This window comes from Cryptomeria japonica, chromosome 4 (genome assembly GCF_030272615.1).
Source record: "Cryptomeria japonica chromosome 4, Sugi_1.0, whole genome shotgun sequence".
Classification (NCBI taxonomy): domain Eukaryota; kingdom Viridiplantae; phylum Streptophyta; class Pinopsida; order Cupressales; family Cupressaceae; genus Cryptomeria; species Cryptomeria japonica.
The window spans coordinates 10,373,911-10,385,861 of record NC_081408.1 but is presented as its reverse complement, the minus strand read 5'-3'; the positions used below and the strand labels follow the sequence as shown (position 1 = coordinate 10,385,861).

General features: G+C 41.1%; 1 protein-coding gene across 1 annotated transcript; it reads left to right on the top strand.

The window, feature by feature from the left end:
- Positions 1 to 10,805: 10,805 nt before the first annotated feature.
- LOC131053135 (phosphoprotein ECPP44-like) lies at positions 10,806 to 11,682 on the top strand. The gene is made up of 2 exons (XM_059218611.1): positions 10,806 to 11,167; positions 11,402 to 11,682. Exons 1-2 carry the CDS (start codon positions 10,886 to 10,888, stop codon positions 11,468 to 11,470), a joined length of 351 nt encoding a protein of 116 aa, XP_059074594.1. The 5' UTR covers positions 10,806 to 10,885; the 3' UTR covers positions 11,471 to 11,682.
- Positions 11,683 to 11,951: the final 269 nt, after the last annotated feature.

Sequence of the window (11,951 nt, the reverse complement as noted above, 5' to 3'; positions counted from 1 at the left end):
TGTCGGAAAGTGAAGGTTTTTTGCAAAATGTTCATCTAAGTGTCAAAGTTGGTCAAAAAGTGGGAACCAGTATTGTGAGTTCACCCGGCAAGAAAACCATTGACTTAAATGACATTATTCCTAAACCAGATCCCTTATTTAATGAAGAACCTTTTGTAAAGGCTATTACGGCTTTGAACACCAAAGCTTTTGAAGGATTGCCACATTTCAGTGGAAGGATGGACATTGACACTGTTATGGAATGGATTGAGGGCATGGAAAACCACTTTGAGTGTGAAGGAGTGACAGAGGCTCAAAAGGTTAAGGTTTCCAAATGAAGATTAAGGGGAGCAACTTTAACATGGTGGAAGTACCTACAAGAAGAAAGAGTTAGCATGGGGAAGATACCTATTGCCAATTGGAAGGCCATGGTGAGCAAGATCAAAGAGAAATACTTACCAGAGGATTATGAAGTCCAACTTCATAAGAAGAGATAGGGTTTGAAGCAAAAAAGACCTTGATGTGACCTCCTACACCGAAGAATTTCAAAAACTTTGTCTTAGATCCAAAGTCCAAGAAGATGAATCTATTAAGATGGCTAGGTATCTAAGTGGCCTAAAGTGAAACATTCAAGAGGAGATAAGCCTATGGACTCCTACTACTATTCAAAAATGTCATCAGCTTGCTGTTAAGGTGGAAGAGAGGAACAAAAGGAAAGGAGACTCTAATAACAGGGGTAAAGGTAGAGGTAGAGAACAAGTGAATCACCGAGGTGGTTACCAAAGCAAAGAAAATGAGCAGAGAAACCAAGGAGAAGCCAAGTTAACTAAGCAAGGCAGTGAAACTAGTCTCAGAGAAGGACATCCTAGAGGAAGAGGTGCACAAGGTGGTCCAAGTAGGGGTAGAGGTATCGGTAGAGGTAACTCCTACTTTGCAACTATGAAGTGTTACAATTGTGGTCAATTGGGACACTTGACATATAGATTCCCTGACAAGCCTACCTCATAAAACAGTGGAAAGAGGGTTGCTTATGCACATGAAGACTCATCAAGTAGAAAGACACCAGAGGTGGACCATATTGAATCAGAGAGTGGAGAAAATCTGATGTTCAATAGGGTCTTGATAAGATAGCCTGTCAAGAGTGAACCTAAGCATAGGAGAGCATTGTTTAGGGTGAGATGGAAGATCCTTGGTAAAGTTTGCAAGGTGATAGTTGATTCAAGGTCGACTGATAACATAATATCAGAAGAGGCAGTTAGAAAGTTGAAACTTACAAGGATACCCCACACTAACCCATACAAGGTGACATGGTTGAATCATGAGCAGAGTGTGCTAGTCAATGAACAAACTTGGGTAGAGTTTTCTATTGGAGGATACAAGGATAAGATCCCTTGTGATGTGTTGCCTATGGATCCCTGTCATCTGCTGCTAGGAAGACCCTGGCAATTTGATAGGAAGGTGATCTATGATGGAGAGGAGAACTCCATATCATTCAAGAAAGATAGCAAGACCTTTAAGATCCAGTCTTTGACAGAGAATGAAGAGGGAACTTCAAGAACACCTAGTGTCTTAATGGCTACTGGTAAAGAGTTCTTAAACTTGCTACATGAGGAGCAGATAGTGAAGTGTGTCATCTTTGTGAAACCAAAGGAGGAAGTAGACAAGTTGCAGGAAGATGTACCCAAGGAGGTGAAACACATGTTGCAAGAGTATAAGAATATAGTGAGTGATGGAGCACCTGCAACACTCCCACCTAGAAGGTCTATAAGCCATAAAAAAGACTTTGTTCCTCGAGCATACCTACCTAAAAAAGCTGTATATAATTTCACACTTGATCAAAACAAGGAGGTAGTAAGGCAAGTGCAAGAGTTATTGGAACAAGGACTGATTAAGAAGAGCATCAGCCCATGTGCAGTCCCGGTAGTGCTAGCATCCAAAAAAGGAGGTAAGTGGAGACTTTGCACTGACTCAAGGGCAATCAATAGGATCACCATAAGGTATAGGTTTCCTATTCCTAGAATAGAGGATTTGATGGACTGTCTAGGAGGTGCTATGTATTTTACCAAGTTGGACCTTAAAAGTGGTTATCACCATATAAGAATTAAGGAGGGTGATGAGTGGAAGATTGCTTTCAAGACCACAAAGGGATTGTATGAATGGCTTGTGATGCCATTTGGGCTTACCAATGCCCCAAGCACCTTCATGAGGTTGATGAATGAGGTGTTGAAAGACTTCATAGCCAGATTTGTGGTGGTGTACCTAGATGACATTCTCATCTATAGCAAAACCAAAGAGGAGCACCTTGAGCATCTGAGGTTAGTTTTAGAGAGGTTGCATGAGGAGAAGTTATCCATCAACCTAGAGAAGTGTGACTTCTTGAAGCAAGAGCTGGTCTACTTAGGATTTGTGGTGTCTAAGGGAACCTTGAAGATGGATCCAAGCAAAGTGGAGGCAATCTTGAATTGGCCTGTACCTAGAACAGGGATTGAGGTAAGGATTTTCCATGGATTAGCTCAATTCTATAGGAAATTTGTGAGGAAATTCAGTGGCATATGTGCACCAATCCTTGACACCATTAAAGGAGGCCTTAAAACTAAGTTTAAATGGACTGAGCAGGCTGACAAAGCATTTCAATTGTTGAAACAAGAAGTAGCCACAAAACCTATCCTTCTCCTACCTACTTTTGATAAGCTATTCACATTGGAGTGTGATGCAAGTGGAATTGCAGTAGGTGGTGTATTGAGTCAAGAGGGAAGACCTGTGGCATTTTTTAGTGAAAAGCTTAATGAAGCAAAGAAGTACTCAGCCTATGACCTAGAGTTGTATGCATTAGTGCATTCTTTAAAGAAATGGAGGCATTACCTACTCCCAAAGGAATTTGTGGTGTTCACAGACAACCAGGCATTGAGTTATATTAACACTCAAGAGAAGCTTAGCAATAGGCACTTGAAATGGATGGAATATCTCCAATCCTTCACCATCACCATCAAGCATAAGAAGGGGCAACTTAATAAGGTGGTAGATGCATTAAGTAGGAAGTTGTTGACAGTTCAAGAACTACAGTTGTAGAGCATAGGAATAGAAGGTTTCAAGGACCTCTATGAAGGAGATGAAGACTTCTCATCAGCTTACAAGGTTTGCAAGGAGTTTGATAACCATTTCCACGGTGAGTATACAGATTACACTCTCCAAAATGGTCTCTTGTTCAAGGGTAATCGGTTATGTGTACCCAGAGGATCCATGAGGGAAAACCTAATCCAAGAGAAACACAATGGAAGTTTAAGTGGACTCTTTGGAGTCAACAAAATCTTGGATTTGGTACATAGGTACTACTATTGGCCAAAGTTGCCAAGAGATGTAAAGAGGTATGTGGAGCAATGTGGTGTATGTCAAAGAGAAAAAGGAGGATCAAGCAATGCTGGTCTCTATCAACCATTTCCAGCCCCAAATAGGCCTTGGGAATGTATAAGCATGGACTTTGTAGTAGGACTTCCCAAGACAAAAATAGGTATGGACAACATCTATGTGGTAGTAGATAGATTTTCCAAAATGAGCCATTTCATCCCATGTAGGACTACACATCATGCAAGCTATGTTGCACATCTCTTCTTTAAGGAGATTGTTAGAATTCATGGAATCCCTTTAAGCATTGTTTCAGATAGGGACAGCAAGTTCATGGGTCATTTTTGGCAAACATTATGGAGGAGACTAGGAACTAACTTGTCATTTAGCTCAGCTTAGCATCCACAAACAGATGGTCAAACTGAAGTTATCAATAGGGTGTTAGGCAACTTGTTGAGGTGTTTAACTAAGGAGTATGGGCAGACATGGGACCTAATCATTCCTCAAGCAGAGTATGCATATAATGACAGTGTGAATAGGACCACTGGTAAAAGTCCTTTTGAGGTTGTGTATGGTAGACATCCAAGGGGAGTGTGTGAGTTGAGAGACCTTGGTAGTTTGGAAATGAAGAGTGGGCAAGCAGAGGACTTCACTCAAACCATCAAGGAAGTTGAAGAGAAAGTTAAGAAGGCCATCCTTGAATCCACTCAAAAGCTGAAAGCAAAAATGGATGAGAAAATGAGAGAAGTTCAGTTTAAGGTGGGTGACTATGTGATGGTCTATTTGAGCAAAGCTAGGATGCAAAGTGGTAAGCCTACCAAACTACAAATGAGGAGGGTAGGACCTTGTAGAATCCTGTCACAATATGGTAAGAATGCTTACAAGATTGACCTACCCTCAAATTTGGCTATATCACTAGCCTTTAATGTTGCTGATCTGATCATGTACAAGGGTGAGATAGAAGGGCAGACTGAGAATCAAGCCAAGGTACTGCAGGACCTAGATGTTAATGCCTTACCATAGGTGAAGAAGCCAATAGAAGAGGAGATCTTGGAATCCAGAGTAAAGAAGTCCACTAGACACTAGGTCTACATGGAACACTTGGTGAAGTGGGCAGGTCAGCCTGAGTCTGAAGCTACCTGGGCTGAAGAGAGTAGGTTCAAGACACTTGGCATAGACCCGACTCTCATCTCTTCTTCTATTTATTAGTTGTGTGCAGAGGGGGAGTATGGTGCAGGAGCACCCTTCAAAGCTCTCCCTCCTTCTTGTTTTGTTGGTGTTATGCTTCTTTTGAAACCTTTGTATATAAAATATTGAGCCATGTGCTCATAGGTCCTAGTTAGGGTCCTAATTGAGGTCTTAAGGGTTATAAGTCAAGATTGAGGATTTCTTGAAAATTGAGGGTATGTGTACCTTGGAGATGTTTAGGGGTCCTTTATAGCATGGTGGTGTCCTTAGGTATGCCCAATGTGGGTCTAGGAGTCATGAAAAGCAACATTGGGAAAGTTGCTCAAAAGTTGCATGACAACTTTTAAAAGTTGTCAAGCAACTTTTCCACCATTATGTCAAATTCTTTAGGTTGGTGTGGAAAACCCTAGTATGGGCACACAAACTGAGGTATGGGTAGTATAAGTATTTCCAAACCCTAAGTTAATGGGTTGGATGTCAGATATTGTACGGCCTTAGCAAAGAGACCTGACTGTGACTGTATTTTGGTTACCAGTCAGTTTGAATGAAGCAACCGAACTGGTTAAAGGATTGATTTGTGCGTAAAAATATGTGGAGTGTCTTATATGGTGTAAATAATTTCATTATGAGAAATTAGATTAGGTTTTTATTTGTAGGTTGTATGTGTTTGTAAATATTTTGAAAATTGTCTTCTTACTGTCCAGTTTTGGACAGGATTGTGTAAATGGCTGCATAACTCCATTCCCCATTGTGGAACCACCATGAAACCATGGGGAATGAGAGTGAAGACCTTGTAGCATACTGAAAGGAAAGCAGGGCCCTTGGAAATGCAGGGAGGCCATCAAGAGACCCAATCCTAGGCGAGACTGAACAGTGCCCGACTAGGAGGGGTTAAGTTGCAGAGGTCTTGGAGAGCAAGGTTGGTCAGTGAAGAGAGAACCATTTAGAGGAGTTGGAGAGGGGTTAGTGAAGTACCATTGGGGTGAAGGAGAAGCTTCCACCAATCCAGACAAGGTGGCAAGAACAACAAACCTGCACTATGTCCCTCGTAGGTCCTAAAAACCCTCCTAAAAACCCTTAAAAACCTTAAAATCTACCTAGGACACTGTATGGCCACTTGGAGGCCTAAAACCTAGAAAATCCTTGAGCCCTTGCCAAATCAATGGTAGTCCATTTTGGGAGTTTGGGTTGTTTGTGCATCATTTGTGAGAGGGAGCCCTAAAGGACCGGGTAGGAGGCCTAATTGGTCCTAATTCTTGTAGCCCTATTTTGTAGTAAAAACACAAAATAGTGAAATCAATAAGGTGTTGATGGCTTGAAACCTCTTGGGGGCACATGAATGGGTGGAAAGACCATGAATTAGACCTGATATAACCTTGCTAAGACCTTGGAAGGTGTAGAACAAGCCTAGCCCTTATTAGCCATAGTAAGGGGTTTTGAGTCTCATGAGTAGGTGAGACCTTAGCAGAAACATTGCAACTCATTGGTGGGTGGATTGGGCAAGGTTAGGGGACTCCTCAAGAAAAGGAAGTCCTAGAGACCCTAGGGTGTGTGGAGAACACCAGGTGATCCAAGGAAAGGATCCAAGAGCATAGACTAGGCTAGTCTATCCCAAACCCCATCCCATCACCCGCTATGTCCTCACCTTCATTGATGACTACTTCCACTTCACTTGGGTCTACTTTCTCATTCATAAGAGTTAAGTATTTGACAGATTTTAGGACTTCAAGACTTGTGTGGAGAAGCAATCTGGGAAAGTGGTGAAGATTCTTCGTACAGATAATGGAAGGGAATATGTGAACAAGAGACTTGAGGATTTTTGTACATTTGATGGGATTGATCTTCAACATTCTGTAGCATACTCTCCACTACAAAATGGAGTTGTAGAACAAAAGAATAGAACTCTCAAAGAAATGGCTAGCTATATGATTCATGCACGTTCTCTTGATCCCACCTTTTGGGCAAAGGCTATCAGTTGTGCCACACACATCCAGAATCGGGTTCCTCATAAAGCTTTGCAAGGTATTACTCCTTTTGAGGCTTGGGCTGGTAGGAAACCAATTGTGAGATATTTTAGAGTCGTTGGGTGTCCAGCATGGGCTCGCACACCTCCACAGAAATGCAAGGCATTGGAACCTCAGAGTCGGCCTTGCATATTTGTTGGATATCCTAAGGGTATTAAGGCATATAGATTGATGGATCCTGAGACACATGAGGTGTTCATTAAGAGGAGTAATCACTTTGAGGAAAGCTCTCCTAGCTTAGCCTCTCTACCTCCTCTACCTTCCTCCATTGTGGATAGTGATGCTAGTGATTCAGATGATGAGACTCCTTCAACTCTGACTCATAGGGTTACACCTCCACAGGGTCCACTTGTAGTTGAGGAGACTCGTTCTCCACATCCACCTAGACCTTGTTGGGCTCGACAGACACTTGAGTCCACGAGTTCTCTTGTTGGGGATGCTTCAGATACACAGAGAACTCAATCACAACATTAGGATCTTCCACATGCATTTATTGCTACTGCTTCTGATCCACAGACATTTCGGGAAGCATCAAGGGTTCCTGAGTGGGACCAAGCTATAGAGGAAGAGTATAGTTCCTTGATGAGGTACAACACATGGGATTTAGTCCATCTCCCTAAGGGAAGAAAGATGGTTCGACGTAAGTGGATCTATCAGACCAAGTATGCTGTGGATGGTAGTGTGGATAAGTATAGGGCTCGACTTGTTGCGAAAGGTTTCTCTCAAGTTGCAGGTGTTGACTATACTGAGACCTTTGCACCCATAGCCAAGATGAAATCCATTAGCTTGACACTTGTTGTTGCTGCAGCTCATGGTTGGGATGTACATCAGATGGATGTGAAGAGTTCTTTTCTTCATGGTGACCTTGATGAGGAGATTTATATGGAGCAGCCGCGGGGTTTCATCCAGGATACTTCCTTGGTTTGCAAACTAAGGAAATCTCTCTATGGCCTTACACAGGCCCCCAGGGCTTGGTATGCCAAGATGGATTCCTTTCTTCTCTTAGTAGGGTTCACCAGGTGTCATTCTGATTCAAATGTCTATATTTTGCAACAGGATGACTCTCACTTGATACTTGTGCTCTATGTTGATGATTTGATCATTACAGGGAGTACTGCATCCATCATTAGTAGGGTCAAATCTGCTTTGCATGACAAATTTTCTATGACTAACTTGGGTCTTTGGCACTACTTTCTTGGGATAGAGATTTCACAGTCACCTTCCGGGATTACACTATCATAGCCCAAGTATGCTCTTGATCTACTTGCACACTTTCATATGGCTGATTGTAAGCCTACACCGACTCTCTTTCTTTCAGGAGTCAAGCTTGAGGCTCAGTGTTCTTCTCCACCAGTTGATGCCATTTTGTATCGTCAGCTTGTGGGTAGTCTCATCTACTTGACCCATACACACCCTTATATTTCATTTGCAGTTGGCATGGTTTCCTGCTTCATGCAGGAACCACATGAGCTTCATTTGAAATCCGCCAAACGCATCCTTCAATACATCCAGTGTACACATCACTATGGGATTCACTATGCAGCAGGCACAGGACTTCGCTTGGTTGGTTACACAGACTCCCATTGGGCTGGCGATCTTGATGATCGTAATTCTACTTCCGGTTACAGTTTTCACCTTGGTTCAGGCCCCATTTGTTAGTAGAGCAAGAAGCAACATGCTATTGCTCTCTCTTTGATTGAGGATGAGTATCGAGGTGCTGTTAACGCAGTGACTGAGACCATTTGGCTCCAACAGATTCTCACAAAGTTTGGGTTCACCACTTCACGACCGATAGTTCTACATTCCGACAATCAGAGTGCTATTGCAATCTTGAAGAACCCGGTCCAGCATCAGCGGACCAAACACATCGAGATTCATATGCACTATATCCGAGAGCTCATTCAGGAGCAGGTCATTGATTTGCAATATTGTCCTATAGCAGAGTAGGTTGCTGACATATTCACCAAACCTTTCATTGAGAGTAAGTTCCAGCAGTTGCGAGCTCTCTTGGGGGTGCAGGATGTGTCATTAGGGGGGGTCAGCTGACTTCTCCTTCCTCTCTTATGGGGGGGACTTTTTCCTCTTTGAGGTTTTGTCCTTCTTCTTTGAGAGTCTTTTGTACTTTCATCTCTCTTTTGGGGGGGAGTTTTTCCCCACTGGGTTTTCTCCTTTTCTCCATTTGTGAGAGATTGCATTGCATGGTTTTGCTTGCATTTGCATATTGTACATGGGTACCTATCATGGCCTAGTAGCCGGGACCCATCTTGCGTTGTTGACTTGAGTCTTCATTCCCCTAAGTTGCACTTAAGGGGGGGTGTTGGTGTAAATAAATATTCATTATGGATATTATTACACTTTACTTAAGTTAACTTAGGATAATGCATTTCTTCATAGTTTGGATTTGAGACACTTAGGGAAGTGTGCACATAGGGATAGAGCTTGTAGGAGAAATTCCACCTTTTGTGGTCTTGTTTTATTGTTACACTCCACATTCAGTGGGCCATCCACCTCTTGTGGAATATTATATTATTTCTCCTACCTACCCCTAGTATTTCTTACCTACCCTTGTTTCTCATTGAGCCACATGTCATGATTGTGTGCTCGTACATCCATATGGCCTTGCCTATATAAGAAGGCCTATATTCATTGTATTGGTGAATCCAGTTGATCATTTTCATATTGATGAGAATACAGTTTGTTCTTGTCATTCTTTTGTCTCTATTTTTATACTTTTTATTGTGCCCTTGATCTTGGCAAAATCTCACAAAAATAATACTGTAAAAGATGAGTGCAATTCTTCACAAAATAAAATAAAATGTCCAACTATAGATATATTTACTTACCAAGAAATTAATAAAATAAAATCTCCAATTAAAACAACCAAAGATATTTAAGCTACCTTTACCTAAACTATAGATGTATTTGCCTTCACATCTAGTGAGTCTATTTATGTTTAAATACAAAATGTAAGGCCTTTCTGATAAAGTTGACAACCCTTGGAAAAGTCCTCCATTGTTTTGTTGTTGGGGGTAGGGTCATTTATGGATCAAATAATAAAGTGGGGTTATTTGTAGTTGAACATTTTCTTATTCATATGTCATACTTCTAGTAATTTCACTATTACTCAACTATGAGGTAATCTTTCGGGCAAGCTCAATGTTTCACCTCTATGAGCATCACCTAGATGCAATGAGTGTTAAATGTATTATTCATTCTCATGAGAGATGAGTTCTTGTGAACTGCTACTCATGAAACATGAATCTTTGTGAGCAACACCGAGATTCAATGAGTGATAAATGTACCATTCATTCTCATGAGAGATAATAATGCAGGAGTATCACAGTTAGTAAACTATCAGAAAGACAAAGTTTTGCAGCAATCTATGTTGAAAAGGAGGAGGACATCAATCAGATAGGAGGATAGTGGTTGGTGCAATGGAAAGAGTAGAGCAAGAGACCCTGATCCCACGTGAAATTGACAGAGGGAAGAAAGGGGAGAATTTTCATTATTTACAAAAAGGAAGCGCAAGAGGAAGTCGCCTAGTAAGAATCAGAAAAACGGGGAGAAGGAGGAGTCAAAGACCAATAGAACAGAAAACACAGAGGAAGATTTTGATCCACTTGCAAGGTCTCAGCATCATAGAAAAAGTGGAATAGAGTCTATGATACCTAAAGGTGGCAAGATAGTAATGCTAGGAAAGGAGATATATTAGTTTGTTGGGGGAGATTGGTCGGGAAGGAGAGGCTTCAAATCCTATGAGAAGACAATTAGGCTAAAGGGAGTCAAAAGGGTCTTGATAGAGTAGAGGAAACATTGATTTTGGTTTACAATGTTTAATAAGATTGTAGTCAATTAAAAATAATATTGTTTTCTTTTTTGGATGTTTTATTCTATGTTTCGTTCTTGAGTCACAAGACAGGTTATAAACTATTATGCTCTTTTGCTTTGTTAATTTTCTATAGACAAAGATAATTTGTATTATATTTAAGTTTGAATGTCATCAAATAAATTCTTGTGAACCACTATCTATGAAACATAAATCAATAAATTTAATTCAACTTTATGTACCTAATCGATCTGGTAAAACTCTATGTTGGTGGGCACATCCACGTCTTATCCGCGTAATGTTGAGATTTATTTCACCGACTTATAAAAAACCACGCGTCAGTTGAGCATGATTCCTGCGGCACCAGTAAACCGCGTCCGAAGCGCCTCATTCAACCTATAAATTGGCACTCGCTCCACTACTTTTACAACCAACTTTATCAGCTTCTCAATATCATTTTGTCGCTTCAGATTCCTGTATTTACTTTTGGTGGTGTTTGTAGTTTTGAGAAAACTCTGTTCTTGCAATGGCGGAAGAAAATGCAGGAAAGCATCAAGATCGCGGGCTGTTCGGCTTGTTTGGGAAGAAGAAAGAAGAGGAGACACATCAGCAGCATGTCAGTGCTGTGGGTCCACACGTGGCGGGTGTGACCCCGCATGAGCAGGGACACGTAGGCGAGGCTCACCCTGTGCCGGTGTCTCATGGCCACGTGGAGGAGGGCAAGCTCCATGGCGAAGGTGAGGAGAAGAAACAGGAAGGGGGCCTCATGGCAAAGCTGCATCGATCTAACAGCTCTTCTTCCAGCTCTGTAAGTTTTGGTTGCCTATGACTCCTTAATATACTGTTTTTTGTGCATAAAATACTGTACATCCTATATTTTCTGTAACTGACGATAGATTGCTCTCATTGTTCTTCATGAAAAGAATGTTTTTTCTTCCACTTTCTATAATGTCAGTAGTTTGTTCATTTGGATATGATGAAATGAATGTACTGATTAGTTCACAGGAATATATCTGATCTGATGAAATGGGTGTGTTTGCAGTCTAGCGATGAGGAAGAAGATAAAGCTTCAGGAGAAGAAAGAGGAAGACCACGGTCATGGCAAGACTGAAGAAGAGGGATAGAAGAAGGGGTTGATGGAAAAGATCAAAGAGAAGCTTCCTGGACACAACAAAGAGTTAGAAAAAGAGCATTGAAGAGCATCTGGCTTTTTTGGTTCCAGTTTCATTTTATATTAAGTTGTGTTTGAACTATACTATGGACTATATGTATTCTGTGTTTTTCTATATATAATAAGGAATGTAATGGTGTTAGTGTTTTTCAGGTTGAGGCCCTCTGTGTCTTTTTTCTCATCTACATGAGGAGAGCGTTTATTTGATAGGCGTTTAACTACTTGGGATAGTGTAGTTAACTTCTGAGCAATTGGAAGTACATTGGGTTATACCTGCAGTTTTTCCATAAAAACTTTGAGGACATAATCCATATAAATTGATATAAAAGCTAAATCAGTAGTATAATTTTTATATATAATGGTAAAAATCAACTTAATTTGAGAAACTGAAATATAAATCTTTATAATATCGTGGTCGTTA